Source organism: Lepus europaeus, chromosome 5 (genome assembly GCF_033115175.1).
Source record: "Lepus europaeus isolate LE1 chromosome 5, mLepTim1.pri, whole genome shotgun sequence".
Taxonomy (NCBI): Eukaryota; Metazoa; Chordata; class Mammalia; order Lagomorpha; family Leporidae; genus Lepus; species Lepus europaeus.
This window is the reverse complement of record NC_084831.1, coordinates 117,675,646-117,697,187: the sequence shown is the minus strand read 5'-3', so window position 1 is coordinate 117,697,187 and position 21,542 is coordinate 117,675,646. Positions and strand designations below refer to the sequence as shown.

Below are 21,542 nucleotides of genomic sequence, written 5' to 3'. Positions count from 1 at the left end.
GGCGAAAGGGAAGCCCTTGGGGCTGGCGCTGGGGCAGGGGTAAAGCTGCCGCCTGCAGCGATGCCGGTTCCAGACCGGGCTGCTCCACTTCCAATCCGGCTCCCTGCTAATGAGCCCAGGAAAGCAGCGGAGGATGGCCCAAGGGCTTGGGCCCCTGCACCCGCATGGGAGACCTGGATGCAGCTCCTGGCTCCTGGCTTCTACCTGCCCCAGTCCTGGTTGTTGCAGCCATTTTGGGGAGTAAACCAGCAGATGGAAGACCTCTCTCTCTCTGTCTCTGCCTCTCCTCTATAACTGTGACTTTCAAATACATAAATAAATCTTTTAGAGAGAGAGAGAAAAGAAAGAAGGAAGGAAGGAAGGAAGGAAGGAAGGAAGGAAGGAAGGAAGGAGGGAAGGAGGGAAGGAGGGAAGGAGGGAAGGAGGGAAGGAAGGAAGGAAGGAAGGAAGGAAGGAAGGAAGGAAAGAGAAAAGCCCTCACCCACTGCTGGGGGAATGTGGAATGGTGCGGCCACTTTGTAAAAAGCTGGGCAGCTGTTCAAGTATTTAAACACAGAGTAATTTAAACATAGAGTAATACAACCCAGTAATTCCACTACTTAGCTATACAGAAGAACTGAAAATATATGTTCCCACCAAAGTCTGCATGTGCATAGCAGCATGATTCCTTAGCATCCAAATGCATGAACAGCCCGGTCACATGTCCACCAGCTGATGAATGGACACAAGACAGTGTATCTGTGGGGAGGAGTATTACTCAGCCACGAAAAGGAATGAAACACTAAAACGTGCTACCACTTGGAGGAACAGGACAACATTCTGCTACAGGAAAGAAGCCAGACTCAGGAAATAGCCAGAGGAGTAAGTCCAGGGAAACACAGAGTAGATCAGTGGTTGCCAGGGGAGGGGAGAATGACAGCTAATGGGTACGGGTCAGCTTTCTAGGATGATGAAAACATTCCGGAATTAGGTAGCGGTAGGGTTTTATGAATGTACTAAACTTTGTGAATACATTAAAAACCACTGAACTATATACTTTAAGAGAATGAGTTTGGTGGCATATTAAATATAATTCAATAAACATGTGGAGGGACAGTGGATGAAGGTATGAATAAACCAATTTTGGCTATTTAGAAAAATATATTGAAGGGGGGGCCGTCGCTGTGGCATAGTGGGTAAAGCCATCGCCTGCTGTGTCGGCATCCTATATGAGCGCCAGTTCAAGTCCTGGCTGCTCCTATTCCCATCCAGCTCTCTGCTATGGCCTGGGAAAGCAGTAGAAGATGGCCCAAGTCCTTGAGCCCCTGCATCCACGTTGGAGACCTGGAAGAAGCACCTGGCTCCTGGCTTTGGATGGGCGCAGCTCCAGCCATGACGGCCATCTGGGGAGTGAATCAGCAAATGGAAGACCTCTCTCTCTCTCTCTCTCTAACTCTTTTGAATAAAAAAATAAATAAATAATTATGTTATGATTCTAATTCTTTTAGCTATTAGCTACTTCTGAAATTCACAAATAACCCTAATTAGACTAAAGGAATGTGTAATATGTAGTGATTCTCCCATGTAAGACACTAACAAAACTAATTACAAGAAAAGGTGTATGCCGGCCCATACGCCTTTTCTTGTAATTAGTTTTGTTAGTGTCTTACATGGGACAGGGAGAAGACCTTTCTCTCTGTCTCTCTCTCACTGTCCACTCTGCCTGTCAAAAATAAAAAAGAAAAAAAAGAAAAAAGAAAAAGGCGTATGGTCCGTGTTGTACTTGGTAAATCTGCTTTCCTAATGTATATTTTGTTTCTTAATTAAATGCTTGATAAAATATGCTTGATGTATGAGCTCAATGAAACACTAGTGCTTTACTCAGCATAACCAATCAACAGATTGTACCAAGGGCTACTCACATTCGCTCTGTCAGCTTATAGAGTGAGCACACTTCAAACTATCCTGGATAGTTAAGTTCAAAACAATGTAGTAAAAATATAAGAGTAATTTCAACTTCACCACTCTTTCAGGAGTTTTTCTGAGAAAATAGAATTTTAAATTATATAATGCAACAATCGCCAAAGGTTATTTGGTTAACATTTTTTTTTCTTTTTTTTTTTTTTTTTTGACAGGCAGAGTGGACAGTGAGAGAGAGAGACAGAGAGAAAGGTCTTCCTTTTGCCATTGGTTCACCCTCCAATGGCTGCTGCGGCCTGTACGCTGCGGCTGGCGCACTGCGCTGATCCGAAGGCAGGAGCCAGGTGCCTCTCTTGGTCTCCCATGGGGTGCAGGACCCAAGCACTTGGGTCATCCACCACTGCACTCCCTGGCCACAGCAGAGAGCTGGCCTGGAAGAGGGGCAACTGGGACAGAATCCGGCGCCCCGACTGGGACTAGAACCTGGGGTGCCGGCGCCGCAAGGTGGAGGATTAGCTAATTGAGCCGTGGCGCCAGCCATGGTTAACATTTATTATGTTTTTTCTTCACTGAATATTTTGGGTAATTGGTTTTTTATTCATTTGGAAAAAGGTCATTTATAGTTCTATCCTTACTCATTACAAAATATGATAACCTTGATTACAATTAAGCTGTCTTATGGTAGAGAATAAATAGAGATCAATTTACTAATGCTAACTGAGCAGCTGCTACCTATGTACCACAGTGAGGTTTTTTTTTTTTTTTTTTGGACAGGCAGAGTGGATAGTGAGAGAGAGAGACAGAGAGAAAGGTCTTCCTTTTTGCATTTGGTTCATCCTCCGATGGCCGCTTTGGACAGCGCATCTCGCTGATCCGAAGCCAGGAGCCAGGTGCCTCTCCGGGTCTCCCATGCGGGTGCAGGGCCCAAGGACTTGGGCCATCCTCCACTACCTTCCCGGGCCATAGCAGAGAGCTGGCCTGGAAGAGGGGCAACCGACGGCGCCCCAACCGGGACTAGAACCCAGTGCGCCGGCGCCACAAGGCGGAGGATTAGCCTGTTGAGCCACGGTGCCGGCCTCACAGTGAGTTCTTAACATGCACAGCTAGAAGGCTCTTCAGCAGGCCAGCAATGCCAGTTTCCAATTAATGAAAAGATTTTTAAAGGTATCTGAATCATTCAAAAATAATTAATTGCCTTTTATCCTTCAAAAATGAAACACCAGGAACATAAGCAAATTATTCGAATGTTCACTTCAATTTTATGACCTTATCATTTGTTGGTTCTTTTATAAAATATAATCCATGCATGATAAAAAAAAAAAAAAAGAATTAACTTAAAAAAAAAAGATCAAAGAGGGAATCTTGACATCAACTTAAAGTACTAGGGCCCATGAGCAGGACTGTGCCTTGGAGATGGGAAATGGACGTGTTAAATATCGGGATCCTTTAATTCCCCATGTCCAGATTGTATGTTCTCTGAACAGCTTTCAGATAACAATTTGGCTTCCATGTAGGTCAGCTGGCCATGCCAATGCAAATATTCCAGTCCATGCGATGCCATTTCTCTTTGTAAATTAATCAACTGGCATTCTAACTGTAAGCATTTCTTCATAAACATAGTTAATAATCCCCACCAAGAAAGAGCAGCTTTTGCTATGCTGACCTAATTAGTTTCTGAGCCTAGAAAAATGACCCTGGAGTTTCACAAATCCACCTAAATGCTGCCAGCCATGAAGGCTCTTGGGAGGCAGCCAGCAGCCTCTGGCCATACCCCAACCTCACCACTGACAGCCCTTCCGGTTAGAAAGCTCTCGGTTCAACGGGGGGAGGCCAGCCCTGCTGTGCTGGAAGGACAGCACACAGGACAGGCCCCAAAGCTGAGCACCCAGGAGACATCCCCTCCAGGAGGGAGACCCTGGTAGATGTGCCATTCTGCCCCCAACTCCCAAGTACCTTCTTGAGCTCGTCAACCTGGCGGGTGTCTCTAGCCCCAGCTCGAGCCTGCTCCAGTTCTCTCTGCAAGGCCTCCATCTTCTCCCCAAGTTCCTCTTCCATCTCCTCCTTCTCCATCCGCAGCTGCAGGAGCCTAAGCCGGCAAAGTGAAATAAAAGGCAAACAGCACAGGGTCAGGCCTCCTGCCTGGAGGTTAGTAGGACAACGAAAACCACCCCCACTGTGCACCCACTCAGGGGGAGGAAGCAGGATATGGAGAGGAGCAGTCTGAGAAATGGGCGAGCAGGGCCCAGAGTGGATAGGAAGTCCTGGGCGCGGGGCAAGAGCCTCACTCCTGCTTGGTGGCTCTAAGCTCCTCCTTGTTCTTCTGGAACATGTTCTGCCAGTGGCCTGTCTCCTCTGAGGTCTCCTCCAGCTCCCTCTGCAGCCCTCGCACCAGAGCTGACATCTTCTGCCTCTCGGCCTCCAGCACTGCGTGGTCCTGGGGAAGGGAAGAGTCGGATGCCAAGAGGCTCGGGAGGGAGTTCTTGCCTCAAGTCAGAGTGTGAGATGGAGAGGGGGAGGCTCGGGCCCAGAGGGCACCGGGCCAGCTGCACCCTGCTAGCGGTAGCTGGGGCTACACTAAGGCTTTCTCCCCAGATCACAGTGCTCCCCTCTAACACCTCCAGGAAGATTCCCCCGGTTATGTCCCTACGGGACTTCAGTCACCCCTCCTCAGGGCCACTGCCCTGCACTGCCTCCTTCTACCCTTACAGGTTTCCTACATCTCACAGGTATCCTTTAGGGGGAATTCCCAGTTGCAACGTGGGCAAGTCCAAAAATGCAGGGCCCTGAGCAGCCCCATCCCCCCGCAGTGCCCCTCGCTCCCAGCCCCCGCTCTTGCCACGTGCCTGGGTCGCGTCTTGCATGCTCCGGCGAAGCTGCTCTGTGTCTCGCTGGTACTGCTGCCTCACGTGCTCCACTTCCTGGTCCCGGGAGGCCACCTCCTCCTTCAGGGCGCCCTTCAGGGCCGTGAGCTCCCGCTCCCGGAGTCTCAGCTGCTCCTCCACGCGCTGCTTGCCCTCCAAGACCTCTTCCAGAAGCTCCCGGGTCTCAAACAGGTCCTGGAGAAAGGGAGGGTAGGAAACACAGGGGTGATTGTCTTAGGATCCATCCTTCTAGGAATTCACTCGCTCATCTGTTCAAAAAGTATTTAACAAGGGACGGGTGTTGTGGTGTAGCGGGTAAGAGCCACTGCCTGCAATACTAGCATCCCACATGGCTGTCAGTTTCCAGCTGCTCCACTTCCAATCCAGCTCCCTGATGATGGGCTGGGACAGCAGCAGAGGGATGGCAAGTGTTTGGGCCCCTGCCACCAATGTGGGAGACTTGGATTAAGCTCCTGGCTCCTGAGTTCATCCTGGCTCAGATTCGGTCAATGTGTCCATCTGTTGAGTGAACCGGTGGATGGAAGATCTCCCTCCCTCCCTCTCTATCCTGGTCTCCGCTCTCCCTGTAACTCTTTCAAAATAAATAAATCTTAAAAAAAATATGTCTTCATTTATTTATTTGAAAGTCAGAGTTACAGAGAGAGAGAGAGGAGAGACAGAGAGATCTTCCATCTTCTGGTTCACTTCCCAAATAGCTGCAATGGCTGGAGCTGAATGGATCTGAAACCAGGAGCCAGGAGCTTCTTCTGGGTCTCCCACATGGGGTGCAGGGACCCAAGGACTTGGGCCATCTTCCACTACCTTCCCAGGCACATTAGCAGGGAGCTGGATTGGAAGTGGAGCAGCCACTGGTGACCATATGGAATGTTGGCACTGTAGACAGTGGCTTAACCCACTGTACCACAGAGCCATCCCCAGAATAAATCTTATTAAAAAAAAAAAATTATGGCTGGTGCTGTGGCTCAGTAGGTTAATCCGCCACCTGTGGTACCGGCATCCCATATGGCTGCCAGTTCTAGTCCTGGCTGCTCCTCTTCTGATCTGGCTCTCTGCTATGGCCTGGGAAAGCAGCAGAAGATAGCCCCAAGTGGTTGGGCCCCTGCATTCATGTGAGAAACCCAGAAGAAGCTCCTGGCTCCTGGCTTCAGATCAGCCCAGCTCCAGCCATTGCAGCCATCTGGGAAGTGAACCAGTAGATGGAAGAATTTCCTGTCTCTCCCTCTCACTACCTCTCAAATAAATAACAAATAATATATTTAGAAAAAATTATGAAGCACCCGTGTGAGGCACAGTACCAGGTGCCATCTGTCCTCCAAGATGCCTAAATAAGGTCAAGGAAACCTACTATTCTGGGCTCCAGCCCACCCCACCATGGAAGCTGCCCAACAGCACGCCCACAGCACCCACCATAAGCTGCCTGTTCCCATACTCTGGGGCAACCATGAGCGAGCAGACGGGGGCTGCTCCCGCTGAAGGGAAGCCAGGCCAGAGCACTGCAGGCCACTCCCTACCTTCAGGAGCACTTCCTTGGCAGGGTCAGGCCCCTGGACCTGCTTCAGCCTGTTCTGCAGCTCCGCCACCTGCGTCTCCAGCCCTCGGCGCACGCTCTCAGCCTGGTCCAGGAGGAGCTTCACGTTCTGGAGCCTGACAACAGGGAACACGATGGGGCACTGTGTGGCGGGCAGCTCCCTGCACACTTCCCACATACGGATCGTCCAGACTTCCTTTTGGGCTCAAATCTCTCTCTCTCTCTTTTTTTTTTTTTTCATTTAAAATTATCTTCTTTAATATCTTATTTATGTTTTTGAGATAACATATTTTTAATTTACATTATAGTCAAAGGTTTGATGGCTCTCCTACATAAAGACTTATTGTTCAAGCCCTCGTGAGGCCTCCCCCTGACTCCCTGAGTTAATACCACGCCCTGCTCCTCAACACCTGGCCCTCCTGGTCTGCTTTAACCTGCTCTGCGCACGCCTTCTCGCATGTTACGAATGCACCTGCATAACAGCTTTGTTTACCGTCTGTGTCCTCTCACTAGAAACTGGGCCTCTGCGAGCACAGAGCCCTTCAGCTGTTTGCTTCGTTGAGGCACCTCGGGAGCCTAGATCAGCACCCGCCACTCCGCACTCACTGCACAAGCAGCCACTGGAAGGATGGGTGAAGCCCATCTTACAGATCAGGAACCTGAGGCACAGGTTCTGAATCACCATTATCAATGGAGGAGGGACCTGGAGTTTCAAGAGATGGTGTTTCCTTCCACCCTCGCACGGAGGGCTGACCTCCAAGTCTGGCCCGTGCCTCCCAGGGGGCCCCGCGTGTGCCCGCGGCTACACTCACTCCTGGGTGCTCTGCTGTGCCTCCTCCTTCTTCCGCTCCAGCAGCTCCTGCAGCCGCCTGCATTCCTCTGCCTGCTCCTCCAGCTGCCGCTCCAGCCCAAGCCGGGATGGCTCCAGCTTCTGCCTCTTCTGGGGAGAGCATACAGCATACAGCAAGAGGGAGTGGGGAAAGGCTCCCAGGAAGAACAGGATAATGGGGATGGGTAACGTTTGCTAGACATTCGCTATATGACAGCCACTTTATCCAGGCCATGTGAGTATTATCTGCATTTAACCCTCCTAACAATCCTCAGGACGCGTGATGGTTTCAGATGTGTCCAAACCCTTTGACATCGCTTTCCAAGGGTGAAGCCCAACTCTGCTCTGGAACATGCCCTGGGCTCAGGGACTCCCTCTGGCAAATAGGAATATGAGGAAGCGGTGCATACGTCCTGAGACTGGGCGTAAGAAGGCACAGCAGCTCCCTCCTTACCGCTTCCAGAAGCTTGACTTACTCAGGCAACTGGCATCCTGTGAGGAGCACAGCCCCGAGAACAGGTGTACGTGGCCGGGAACTGAGGCCTCCAGCCAGCAGCCTTGGGAGGCCCTCCAGCCCTGCTCAGTCAAGTCTTCTAATGATGACAGCCACAGCTAAAGGCCGGGCTCACACACCCACAGCCAGAATTCCCCAGCGAAGCTGATCCCAGATTCTTGGTCCTCAGACACCGGGCAACACTCGTTCTAAGCCAGGGGTGGGGAACATCCAGCCTGCAGGCCATATCAGGCCCTCGATGTCACGTGGTCTGGCCCTGCCAAGGCAACCAGAGGTGGGCCTCGAAATTCAATACATCTACAGCAGGCTAAGTTTGAAGTTGATAATTTTGTATGGCCCACAAACGATGTTATAAATGTCCACATGCCCGGCACCGCGGTTCAATAGGCTAATCCTCCGCCTGCGGCGCCGGCACACCGGGTTCTAGTCCCGGTCGGGGCGCCGGATTCTGTCCCAGTTGCCCCTCTTCCAGGCCAGCTCTCTGCTATGGCCTGGGAGTGCAGTGGAGGATGGCCCAATGTCCTTGGGCCCTGCACCCGCATGGGAAACCAGGAGAAGCACCTGGCTCCTGCCATCGGATCAACGCGGTGCGCCAGCCGCAGCACGCCAGCTGCGGCGGCCATTAGAGGGTGAACCAACGGCAAAAGGAAGACCTTTCTCTCTGTCTCTCTCTCACTGTCCACTCTGCCTGTCAAAAAATAAATAAATAAATAAACAAATGTCCACATGCTGCTTGGCAGAAAAAAGGTCCCCCACCCCTGTTTGCTATTAGGGTGATTGGGTACCCAGCAATAAACAAATAACTAATAAATAACGCTACCATTATTATTTCCATTTTGCTGCTGAGGAATCAGAGGCTAAGAAGATTCGGAGAACTTGCCCAGGATCAGTTATACATCAACAAGTAATGGAACCAGGATATGACCCCAGCTAGTCTTGACTACAGCCCTCCACTTTATCACCACACAACATTGCTCTCCAGGAAACAAACAGTCACAGTCCAACACCTACTGAGCATCAACTACACAGAAGGCAATTCTGTGAAAGAAGGAGACAACATTTGAAAAAAGGGTATATAAGCTCTGGAACAAAACTGAGCTGGGGGCGGACATTTGGCACCATGGTTAAGATGCTGCTTGGGACACCCACATCCCATACTGGAGTGCCTCGCAGCTTTCTACAAACACACACCCTGGGAAACACTAGATAATGGCGCAAGTATTTGGGCCCCTGACACCCACATGGAGACCCAGATGGAGTTCCAGGCTCCTGGCTTCACCATGGTCCAGCCCAGGCTATTGTGAGCATTTGGGGAGTGCACCAGTAGAAGGAAGGTCTCTCTCTCTCTCTCTCTCTCTCTCTCTCTGCCTCTGTCTCTGTCTCTCTCTGTGCTTTCTAAATAAATAAATCTTTCTAAATAAATAAGACTGAGCTTCATTTGTCCATTCGTTCTCTGCAACTCAATACCACGAATGATTCACTTGACCCCTTGGACAATCGGTTTGCTCATCAGAAAAAGGTCAAGGATGCCTGCTTTCCATGGTTGCTGTAATGATCCCGTATCACCAGGACAGTACCTACTACAAAAATTGTACTAAAAAAAAATGCAGCTCATATTATTCAGTCATTATTGTGAGGATGAAAAGAATGGAGGCACAGAGAATTGAAGGAAATTTCTCCCGCTTTACACAGCCAAGAAATGGCAGAGCCAGGACAGGCACTCGCAAGGCAAACGCAGTGGAAGCAATTGGATCTCTCGTGAGCTGAGCCTCCCTAAGCTCCAGGGTGCCCCGCGGGCCCTCGCTGGGCCTAGTGGCTATCCTGTCTCTCATCTCACAGGACACAGGAGTGTTCAGCTCATTGCTTGGAAGAGCCAGCCCCGTGCTGCCCAGGCCAAGGTTTGTTGCCTGTAACCCTTCACCCCTCACCTTGGCCTCTTCATCCAGCTTTTGCTGTAGCTCCTCCACTTTGCGGCTGAGCTCCCCCTGCCCTGCCAGGCCCTTAGCAGAACCAGAAGAAACCATCTGCCAAAGAAATTGGGAGTAGGCGGTCAGGAGTGAGCCTGCATCTGGATCCCCTGAGCCCTCAAGGCCCTGCCCCGATCCCTCGGGCCCACCCAGAGATAGCCACTCACCCCTAGCGGCTGCACTTGCTCCAGCACCAAGCTAACCTTCCTCCTCAGGGAGGCTTCACTCTCGGAGCTTCTGCAGGATACAGGGGCAGTGGCAAGGCTTAGGGGAGGGGGGAGGCACCCGGGCCGAGGGAAGTAAAAGCAGGGGAGACAGGGGCTGCAGCTGAAAGGGAGGTGAGTGAGCCACTCACCCCTCCCTCAGGATGCCAAGGATGGTGGCCTTCATGTGGTCCACACTGCCCGGCGGGGCTGTCTCCTGCTGGTCTCGGAGAAGGTCTGGCGTTGATTTCAACTGCAACTGCAAAAAAAAAAAAAAAAAGAAAGAAAGAAATAGGGATGCTGGCCAGCCGCCTGCGTGGGGTTCAGAGGAAGCAAGAGTGGCGGTGAGCGTGACAAACAGGTCTGCAGAGCAGGAGGGAGGCAGCGTGGCCGCGGTCTGGGCTGCAGGCCAGGCAAGGTCCGAGCAAGAAGTGGCTCTGTGCTCTGGCTCCAACCAGGTTTTCCTCAACAACCGACTGGCAGCGGTGTCACCCCTAACTCATCGCTAACGACAGTTGCGAATGCTTTACATTTAGAATGGCCTGAAGCTGTCTCCAAGTGGAGTCGCTGCCCCACTTGCATTCCTGAGTGGGAGAGAAAGGTGTGGAACGCAGCCGAGCACCAGGGAGCTGCGCTGGGCCTGCCGCACACGCCAGGACCGAAGCCCAGTGAGGGGTGGGGTCGTGACAAGGAACTCTGCACGCTTCTTAGGAGTGATTTCCTCCATAGGTCCATTTTCTTTAGAATTCTCCCCCTGCAAGTACCTGGCGTGTGTACAGAGCATCTCTTAGGTGGCTGGACAAAGTGCGGAATGAAACGTGGAGATTTTTCTGCCCTAGGTTATTTGGTTTAGCGAGGAGTCCCAGGGCTGACAAGAAGGGGTAGGGGTGGGAAGCCGGGGAGGGGCTGGGTCTGACCTGCAGCATGGCGGGGTCCTGTGGTCTCCCACGTGGCTCCTCAAAATTCTGCAGGACCCAGTCCTGAGTCTGCCGTGAACGGCTAAAGCCACCGAGAGCGCTCTGGCTCTGGGCCGCCTGCTTCGAACTGCCCACGTTGTTGTCGTAGTTTGTGCCAGGGTCCCAGTGGTTGGGGGACTTGCGCTCTCGCTCCTCCTGGGTGTCCCGAGGCAGCCGGCTGTCCAGGCTCTGGCTCCGTTTGCGCTGCTCTGGGGCCAGTGTCCGCGTGCGGCGGCCCGTGCGGCCACGGGTCTGGCCCCCACCTTTGCTGTCAAATTTGTTGATGAGTGAGTCCACGGAAGACAAGGGAGCAGTGTCAATGGTGCTAGCTGGGGAGGCCTTTTGGGGCGCTAGCTCCAGCAAGCTGGCGCTCCTGTTGCTGTAGCCCCCAGGGCCCGAGCCTGCCAGGGAGGCCTGGGACTGGGAACGGAGGAGCTTCCCGTTCCAGGGGGGCCCCAGCTCCTCATCAGATGTGCTGCTCTGCGAGGGTGCAGAAAGCCCCTTGACGTGAGAGTACGGGTTCTCGGGGAGCTCTGAGTCAGAGCCCAGAGCTCCTGAGGTCCCTTGGTTGTTGCCTCCTTTGATCTGCACCCCAAAGGAGTCACCACCTTTCTCCCCACTGTTGAGCACCACAAAGGGCTGCCCAGCTATGCCCTGCACGCGCACGGCGACCCCATAACTACTGGCTCTTGCATCCTTCGCTGGGCGTCGCGCACCACGACGGAGGGTGATCGGGTCCACACCACCTTCCGGCTCTGTGATAAAGCGAATCTGAACTCCATGGTCTACGGGGCCCCGGGGCTCAGCCATGGTGGATGCCTGCTCCATGGGAAAAGGAATCCTAGAAAACAAAGAAAAGACTTTCATCTGAGGAGCTTAAAACAGAAGCTCAGAAACCTGGGGCAGGGGCTGGGTGCTGTGGTGTAGCAGGTTCAGCCATTGCCTGTGACGCTGGCATCCCATATGGGCATCGGTTCGAGTCCTGGCTGCTCCACTACCAATCCAGTTCCCTGTTAATGCGCCTGGGAAAGCAGTGGAAGATGGCCCAAGTCCTTGGGCCCCTGTCACCCACGTGAGAGACCCAGAAGAAGTCCTGACTCCCAGCTTTGGCGAGGCCCAGCCCCAGCCATTGCAGCCATTTGGTGAGTGAACCCGTGGATGGAAGACCTCTGTCTCTCCCTCTCTCTGTAACTCTGATCTTCAAATAAGAAATCTTGGGGAAGGCATTTGAGTCAGTGGTTGAGCTGCGACTTGGGACACCCACATCTCACATTGGAGTGCGTGGCTGGGGCGCCAGCTTCTCTTACTTGCGATCCGGCTTCCTGCTGATGTGCGTCCTGGGAGGCAGCACGTGATGACCTAAGTACTTGGGTCCCCATCACTCCCATGCGAGACCTGTGTTCTGGGCTCCTGGCTTTAGCCTGGCCCAGTTCTGGCTATCGTAGGCATCTGAGGAATGAACCAGAAGATGGAGGCTCTCTGTCTGTCTCTCCCTCTCTTTCTGTCTGTCTGCCTTTCAGATAAAAATGAGGGGAAAAAAAACCACTCAGAAACCTCCAGCTGCCCAACTGCTGCTTACTTTGTCAGTGCCCTGCATACAGGGATTCTCATACTTTATCTGAGCAGCAGATCAGCTGGAGGGCCCATTAAGACACAGGTTGCGGGGCCAGCGCTGTGGCGTAGCGGGTAAAGCCGCCACCGCCGCCTGCATGCCAGCATCCCATAGGGGCGCTGGTTCAAGTCCCGGCTGCTCCACTTCCAATCCAGCTCTCTGTTATGATCTGGGAAAGCAGTAAAAGATGGCCCAAATTCTTGGGCCCTTGCACCCATGTGGGAGGCCTGGAAGAAGCTCCTGGCTCCTGGCTTGGGATCCGCGCTGCTCTGGCCGTTGCGGCCAATTGAGGAGTGAACCATTGGATGGAAGACCTCTCTCTCTCTCTCTCTCTCTGCCTCTCCTTCTCTCTCTGTGTAACTCTGACTTTCAAATAAATAAATAAATCTTAAAAAAAAAAAAAAAAGACACAGGTTGCTGGACTTGGTCCCAGAAGCCCTGACTCAAGAGGTCTGGAGTAGGACCTGGGAATCTGCATTCCTAACCTCATTCCCAGGTGATGCTGATGCTACTGGTCCTGAGACCCAAAGACCAAAAAATAATCTATTTCCTGTGATACAGTCCTGGGGAACTTGGCTCCATTGAGAGTTTAAATATTTTGCTCAACTTTTCACATGTACTAAATATATAAGCCACCACAATCCCCCCTCCTCCCCTGCGTGAAGGCAGCCCCCAGGCCCCACCTAACAGACACCTCCCTCCCACAGGAGAAAAGGGGCCTTCCTCCCAGCGCTCATTCAAAATACTGAAGGCCTCAGAGTGTGGCCTCCCCTTCCAGGGAAGATACGCAGAGAGACTGACAGCTGTGATGCCTGGTGGAAGGCGGGGCGGGAGGACAGAGCCAGGGGAGTCAAAAGGGTCTATTACCTATTTAAGAAAAGATTTGGACTTGTCCTTTCATTTGCAGGTCCAGCCCCCCAGGGCCACATTGCCCAAGCTCAGAGATAGCAAATGGAATGTGTTCCAGGGATGCTCTGGCTCCAGGAACCTGGGGAGAGGTTCTCTTCCCAGCCAAAAAAAAGCCCAGTGTCCCCACCCCTTCCTCCACCGGAGCCTAGCACCAAACGGGAGGAGGAGCCTCTGCTGTGCCAGGCAGAAACACGACAGCCCCCGCTCATCCTCTCCACGGAGCTCTGGGCCCAGGGAACCTGGCAAGATCCCTTCCAGGGAGTGCAGAGGTGCGAGGAAGCCAGGGAAGCAGGGGGAGCTGAGGCGGGAGAGGGAGGGGCGTGGCGGCAGATAGTGGGGGAGATGGGCTCAGAGGCAGCAAGAGCATTCCCGGCATTCCCAGCCCTTCCCTCAAAGAAAAGGAACTGGGAGGGAGGAGCCCTTTACTGGGAATGGCTCCGGGACTCCATTCCAGACACCTTCCTGCACAAACTTCTACCACGGACCATTAGAAGGGTTGTGAAGGCAGGGGGAAAAGCAGTTCTCCAAACCACACACCCGGTAGAAAAGGCACCGGACCAGAGCTCAGGGTCAGGCTTGGGAAACCCTAGCTTTGCTCTGCACTGGGGGAAAAAACTTTGCTGAGCCTCAACGTTCTCATCTGTGAAATGAGCGCAACATCTCCCACATGAGCACCTGTGAGACTCAGACCATAAGCAATGACAGCGCGTACCAAATGGCAACACTGTCTACTGGTTCACTTTCGACTTCACGTGATTGTACATGGGTTCCACTTGAATAAAAATGGGAAATGACAAGATAGCCCGCACGAAAGCACCTGGCGGAGTGTGGCTGTCACCGAGCTGACGGCAATTGCTACCCTTCACACATGCTACTCCTGCCAACGGAGCTGCCTGGCTTCACCTGCTCCAGAGAAGGAAGTCACCTCCTCGGAGAAGCCCTCCTTGACCACCTGCTCCCACAGCCCAGGGCTGACCTCACGCAGCAGCCTCCCAGATCCATGTTCTATGACCCTCACTTTGTCCCATGCTTATTTGCTTCCTGTCTGCCTCTCCCACTAGATTATAAGCTCATGGAGGGCCAAGACCATGGCTACTCCCTGACCATGGTGTCCCCAGCACCTGCCACCTGGTAGATGTCAATACTCATTGGGGGTTGTGTCCTGAGCCAAGGCAGGGGCACACAATCTGCAGATTCACCCAAGAAACCCTCGCAGCCACTTGCCCCGCGCCCCGGCTGCAGGTCCTGATCCTGGCCTGGGCTCCCTGCACGAGGCAGCCATGATCTCTCAGAACCAGATGTGCCTGGCGGGCGAGGGGGGCTCTCAGGAGTCGTGATTTCTCCCCGGCACAGCTCTCCTCTGTCAGTGCCTCTGCAGATCTTCCAGATCCAGGTCAAGGCGTTCCCAGCCTAAACCCAGCATGGTGCACAGTGCCTCTTGGATCAGAGTGCCCAGTCGTTGAGAGCCACCACCAAGCGCTCCTCCAGGTCCAAGCGACTGACTCCCCAGCCTCAATCACCTTCAGTCCCAGGACCTGTGGGTCAGGGGCCAGGAGGGCTGAAGGGATCCATGGGGTGGGTCGGAAAGCAGAGTTCTAAATGATTCAACACGGAAAACCCGAAACCTACCCGCCTTCAGTTACAGAGGACAGTGGGGCGGGGCCAAGGGGGTAGGGCAGCTCCAAGGTCTTGCGTAAGCCTCAGAGGCAGGTAAACAGCAACCCAGCACCAGGCAACACGGAGTCCAGGGGCCTGGGTTCCCATCAGATGCCTCGGCCTGCTTTTCCCTCCTTGGCTCATGCCCAGGGCTCTTCCCACCGACTGTACTCTGGGAAGAGCCCGGGGCACAAGGTAACTGCGCTTCAGCTGTCTGCCTGTGCCAGCAAGGAGGGGGAGGAGACTCTGCCCCTGTGCCAGACAGCCACTTCTCCCCGAGTTACTCATTAGCCTGCCCTGCCCCAATTCCATCACCTCTGGCCCAGCCATATGCATCTGGCTTCCAACTAGGAGTGACAGGGTCCCTGGACTTCTAGGAGGAAGAGGGGGTGGGGTGGTTTCGAGTGTGCGGAGTTAAGAAAGATAAGCAGTGGGGCCGGGCAAAAATATGCTAGATGTTGAATAACTGGCAGATTTGGAGAACGGGAGAAGCAGAGGGAGAGACTAGAATCCCCTCGGAGGTAGCAGGAAGAGCAAATGGTCAAGTTAGAAAAGGACGCTCTGTGACCTTGATCACATGGCTCCCTCTTCCTCCCAAAGAGTCACATAGGTAAGAAGGGTCCCCCTGGTTCCAAGAAAACCCCCCCAAGTGGACTCCTGGCCAGGCCCAAAAAAGCAGAAACCTGAGAGCCAGGCTACAGCAGCTTGGCCAGTGGGGAGAGAAACAATGAGGAACTGGGCCCCGCAAACTGGCTGGACTGGTTTGAGAAGCAAGGGGAAGGGGAGGACCGGGGAGACAACTCTGGCAGCCAGTAAAGGCGATCAGAGAATTCCACACCACAGGGGAGGCCCAGGGACAAGACCATGGGCAGGGCCTCAGTGCAGCCTGGATGCCAACACCAAGTGCGAAGGAGGAGGCACAAGGTAGGAGGGAACGGGCAGGAGCGGCTGCTATACAAAGAGGCTGCTGAGTGACAGGCAGTGTGTGACAGGCAGACTTTGTCTCTCTCTCCCCCTCCTCCCAAGGTCCCAAAGTCGCATTCCTGATCCCACACTTCCCCTGGCCACTTCCCCTGGACTACAGTTCTCCCCTCCCTGGCCAGAGGAGCTTCCACCCCCATCGCCCACTGCCCACCAGGGTAATGGCATGCGGGCCAGCCTGGGAAGTGCAGGAAGCATTCTAGGAAGCCAGAATCCTCTTAAGGGCGGCAAATCTCTAGATTAGCCGGCCCCCAAATCAGCCCCCCCACCACCACACACACACACACACACATACACACATTCCCAAATACCCAGGATGAAAGAAGAGGCACGGAGGCACGTGTCGGCAACCTGTCTACAAACAGAGCACTTGCTAATTATTTCCCAATTACAGCAACTTTCTTCAGCAGGGCATCAAAGGGGCCAAGCTGAGGCTGGCTCTGGTTCCCTCACTGCCTAAGGCAAGGAAATTTGCCTCAGAAGGCTTGTCTAGGCCCCAGTGTGCACCTGTCACCTGGCCCGAGGATTTGGAGGTGTAATTCCCCTAGTCTCGGGTCTCTGGAGGAGTCCTGTCCCCGCTGGGCATCAAAGCACCTGCTACCAGGCTGACAGCCATCATGGACCAGGAGTCAGGCATGCCCACAGTGGGTTCAGGGAGTCACAGGGATTCTGGGAGACATCCAGGAAATTGACTGCGCTCCCAGACTTCACCCAGTGTTCCCCATCCAGAACCAAAGAATAAAATACATGTGTTTGGATAAAGAGCTTGACACCCGCAAGAGAAAGAGGTCTCTGGAGAAGTAATTCTAGACACTCTGTAGGTCCAGGGATCTGTGCTTCCTCTCTTGGGGAGGAGTGGGCTTGCTCTCTCTGGAAAAATTCCCTCTGGCATGAAAGCAAAGGACAGAAACGAAAGCCTTAGCTTCCCACCTAGGGAAGAGTTGGGGGGGGGTGCCCTCTTGTTCTGCTTCTCAATGTCCCTTACTAGCAATCGCCTTCACCTGTAGGTGTGGGTGAACAGTCAGAATAAGATCCCACACGTCCGAGCCATCTCAGAGCCAGAAGGGAGGTGGCAGCCAGCTGTGAACCTCGAGAAAACAGCACCTGCCGATGCCCCACCTCCCCAACCTCGGGCAGCAGCTCCCTCCTCCCCCAGGACTAGCTCCTCGCCCCCACCCCGTGCTCTCCACGAGAAATTCTGCCCCCAGGGCTGGTGTCTGACCTCCAGAGACATCCTGGCCCCGAAACGCTTTCCTGTCCTGGGAACGGCCTCGGCTTCAGTGCAGCTCGCCTGGCATCTTCCCAGCCACCTGCGTCTGGCACCGCCGAGTAGGGGCCAGGTCTCGTGCAGGACTGCCACTGTCCTCCGATCTCCCCCCTCCTCCCCATTCCAACTCCGCACCTGTGCCCCGGAGCGGGGGATTCTGATCTTCCCGCCCCCCCGCCCCTCGAAGAGTCCGTGTGCCTCCCAGGGACCCTGGCCCCCACCCAGTTCACTCACCCTGGGCTGGCTCGGCGCTCCCGGGCTCGCGCTCCCGGTTCGGGCTCTGGCTTGGGCAGAGCTGCACGCGCCGCTCTGGGGCCCTCCCTCTGTCCCTCCGCATTCCCTCCTTTCTCCCCCTCCCACCAACCTGTTACTCCCCTCCGGAGCTCCACCCCCATTGGCCGTCACCGCCCGCCCCGCCCAACCCTGCCTCCGGTTGGTCGGCTCTTCTGCGAGGGGCGGAGCCGCCGCGGCGGAGACCCGGACCCGGGGTCGCGAGCCCGAGTGGCCGGGAGGGGCGGGCCGGGTCACGTGGGCCGGCGGGCTCGGGGCGGGGCAGGGCAGGGCGGCGAGGGGTATCGGAGGCCGTTTTGGGGGCGTAGGTTTGACAGCCCCCCGGGCGCCCCCCGGCCCGGGCCTTGAAGCCGCGGGCGGAGCATCTCCTGGGCTCGGCAGGGAGATGGCCCCCGGCGCCCTTCCTGCCCTCCTCCTACCTCCACGTCGCCCCGGGTGTTCTGCGGGAGCTGTCCCCAATGTCTGAGCCTCCGCCGCCCGGCTCGGCTCCCTGTCCCCTGCCAGAGCCCGAGCCCCAGCTCTGACGCTCTTTCCAGTCGTTCTCCAGCCTGACACCTTTTTCTGTGTAATTTATCACCTTCCAACTTGCATGGCTTCTCTCCTAGGATAAGCTCCCCCTTATACTGCGGGGCATACGGCAGGAGCCCTGTGTTTTCTTCGCTGCTTTCTCCCAGTGGCCTACAGCAGGCTCTGGTGCCTGATATTCGTGAATGAACATTGGGGATCAGTGGTGTAAATTTACATGAATTGGAAATGGCCTTCGTGCTACACGAAAGGGGACTCAACCCCAGATGGTAAATCCACCTGGAATTAGCCTCTCAAGGGGCAGGGATATTGCTCCCAGCTCCCACGGTGAAATCCGGGGTGCTCTTCCAGTTCCAGACGCAGTGAACCTACACGCTTACTTCCTGGTGTAAACCGCTGCGGAGGCTGAAAGGAGACAGACATAGCGTAGGTGGCGGGCTCCTGGCTATGGCGCTTGCGTATTTGTTCCACAGATATTTATGTTGTACCTGAGGCAGCCGGTAGTCCAGTGACGCCGCCAGAACCCATTCCTTCCTTCCTCTTCCCCTGAGCCTTCAGAAGCTAGGTGTGGGTCCCCGGGGCAAAGTCCAGCCTGCGTTCCAGAGGAGGCTTTAGGTAAGGCCTGGGGGGTGGGGACAGCAGAAGAGGACATGCCCGCCCGCATGGTGACTGCCTGCAGACCCCTGGAATGGTTTTCTAGAGAGAGTCGCTGGTAGTTCTTGGGTTTCTTTGTTTGTTTTGTTTTTTAATGTGAGGTTGTTGACTTGAGCCAGACATTGGAAAAATGGAAGCGTCTGGATTCTCCTAGGTAACACCTTGATAATCAGGGTAGTTAGTGTACAGGTAGTAAATGCAGAGTTGGGTGGTTACCCACACACTGAACTTGGGTTACAGGAAAACCTGGAGTCTCTGAATCACCTCTTAGTCATCCTTTCCTCAAGGAAGCACTCTGTCGCAGAGGGACGTCGTGAGGCACAGGTGACATTGTGGGCTCTTTCCAGAGTTCAAAAGAGAGGGGCCAGCGCCGTGGCTCCGACCGTTGCAGCCATTTTGGGAGTGAACCAATGGAAGGAAGACCTGTCTCTCCTTCTCACTGCCTGTAACTCTAACTCTCAAATAAATAAATAAATAAATATTTTTTTAAAAAAGAGAGAGAAGTGATCCCCCTCCTTAAATGTTACAGTTTGGCAAAATTGGCCAGTTTATAAATACTGTAAAAGCAGAACATTAGAATAAGCACAATACCCAGAAATAAGAAATAAATAATATTGGCATGCATTCAAGAGAGTGTTTTTATTTTGTGACATATGAGAGCTTTCATCAAAGGGCTGAAATCTGAAGCCGAGTCCCAGGCCCACAATTCCTTCCTGAATGATTTGCAGGTCCTCCGCTACCACTAACAGCTCTACTGAAACTATCTCTCAAAGATCACCCACTGAAAATAACTGAGGGCGGGCATTTGGCACAGTGGTTAAGGCACTCTGATTGCCTGGTTCAAGTCCCAGCTCCTACCCTGCTCCTGGCTAGCTTCCTGTTGCACACCCTGGGAGGGTGTGTACTCAGGTCCCTGCCACATGGGAGGCCTGGATGGAGTTCCAGGCTCCTGGTCCTGGCACAGCCAGGCTCAGCCCTGGCTGTTGCAGGCATTTGGAGGAGTGGACCAGTACATGAAAAATTCCCTCTCTCTCTCTCTCTCTCTCTCTCACACACACACACACGCTTTCTCTGCCTTTCAAATGAAATGAAAAAGTTTTTTTAAAAAAGTACATTTAAAGAAAATAACTGAAATTGATGCTACTGACTGAGATTGAAAAAGTAAGAGGGGTGGGCATTGTGGTGCAGCAGGTTAAGTCACTGCTTAGGTTGCCCATATCCCATATCAGAGTGACAGATCAAATGACTGGGGAAAACGTCTGTTTCTGATCCAGCATCCGCTAATACACACCCTGGAAGGCAGCAGGTAATGGCTCAAGCACTTGAGTTCCTGCAACCCAGGGTTGTGAGTGAACCAGCAGATGGAAGATCTCTCTCTTCTGCTCCCTTCTATCTCTCTCTCTGCCTTTCAAATAAATTTTAAAAGAACAACAGCAGCAGCAACAACAACAAAAAGAATGGAGACAAAAGGAATTTGGGGAGGACCCAGAAGAGGACGAATATGATAAATAACTTTGGAATTTTCCATCTTGGAAAAGTATGTGGGATATCCATACACACACACACACACACACAACTTCCAAACAACTGGAAATGAAGCTTAGAAGAGGAGTCAGGGCTAGAAACAGAGTTAAAAATCATCTTCATGGAAGCGAAAGTCTGCAAAGAGGACCAAAGTACAAACTGTGAGGAGGAGTAGTAGGACTAGTGATGAGTACTCAGAGACGCAGGTGGGAAAGCACCCAGAGAGAGGTGTGCGAGGAGAACGGGCTGCAACTGGGCATGTAGGAGTTATGGCCGATCTTCCAGATGTCAGTTTCAGCACGGTGGGAAGCTCTCAACTCAGACTGCGATCGGGCATGCACATCCATAAAGGGGAAGTTGAGGGTGGGCGCCAGGCACAGTGGGTTAATTCTCCACCCCGTACTGTGCCAGCATCCCATATTAGAGCACTGGTTGGAGTCCCAGCTGCTCCACTTCCAATCAAGCTCCCTGCTAATGTGCCTGGAAAGGCAGCAGAAGATGGATTACCTGGACTCCTGCTACCCACATGGGAGACTGGGATAGAATTCCCGGTTCCCAGCCGTTGCCGCGACTCAATAGGCTAATCCTCCGCCTGCGGCGCAGGCACACCGGGTTCTAGTCCCGGTTGGGACGCTGGATTCTGTCCCGGTTGCTCCTCTTCCAGGCCAGCTCTCTGCTATGGCCCGGGAGTGCAGTGGAGGATGGCCCAAGTGCTTGGGCCCTGCACCCGCAAGGGAGACCAGGAGAAACACGTGGCTCCTGGCTACGGATCAGCACGGTGCGCTGGCCACGGTGCGCCGGCTGCAGCAGCCATTGGGGGGTGAACCAATGGAAAAAGGAAGACCTTTCTCTCTGTCTCTCTCCCTCACTGTCCACTCTGCCTGTCAAAAAATAAAAATAAAAATAAAAATAAAAAAAGAATTCCTCGTTCCCGGCTTAGGCCTGGTCCAGACCCCACTATTGTAGACATTTGAGGAGTGAACCAGTAGATGGAAGATCCATCTCTCTCTCTCTCTCTCTCTCTGTCACTCTGCCTTTCAAATCAATAAATCTTTTTAAAATAAAAAAGAAGGGGAGGCCGGCGCCGTGGCTCAACAGGATAATCCTCTGCCTAGCGGCGCCAGCACACCAGATTCTAGTCCTGGTTGGGGTGCCGGATTCTGTCCCGGTTGCCCCTCTTCCAGGCCAGCTCTCTGCTGTGGCCAGGGAGTGCACTGGAGGATGGCCCAAGTGGTTGGGTCCTGCACCCCATGGGAGACCAGGGTAAGCACCTGGCTTCTGCCTTTGGATCAGCACGGTGCGCTGGCTACAGCGCGCCGGCTGCGGCAGCCATTGGAGGGTGAAC

At 53.7% G+C, this 21,542-nt stretch overlaps 1 protein-coding gene across 1 annotated transcript in view; it reads right to left on the bottom strand.

Moving 5' to 3' along the window:
* The window catches only part of CGN (cingulin), a 28,957-nt gene extending 11,437 nt beyond the window's left edge, over positions 1-17,520 (bottom strand). The window contains exons 1-10 of the mRNA XM_062192259.1: positions 17,438-17,520; positions 10,740-11,619; positions 9,975-10,081; positions 9,787-9,856; positions 9,581-9,676; positions 7,122-7,249; positions 6,293-6,425; positions 4,743-4,955; positions 4,185-4,333; positions 3,853-3,985 (exon numbers count right to left, since the gene is read on the bottom strand). Coding sequence (XP_062048243.1) covers positions 3,853-3,985; positions 4,185-4,333; positions 4,743-4,955; positions 6,293-6,425; positions 7,122-7,249; positions 9,581-9,676; positions 9,787-9,856; positions 9,975-10,081; positions 10,740-11,606 — 1,896 coding nt within the window. The 5' untranslated portion in view covers positions 11,607-11,619; positions 17,438-17,520. The remainder of the gene's footprint in view (positions 1-3,852; positions 3,986-4,184; positions 4,334-4,742; positions 4,956-6,292; positions 6,426-7,121; positions 7,250-9,580; positions 9,677-9,786; positions 9,857-9,974; positions 10,082-10,739; positions 11,620-17,437) is intronic.
* Between the last annotated feature and the right edge of the window lie 4,022 nt (positions 17,521-21,542).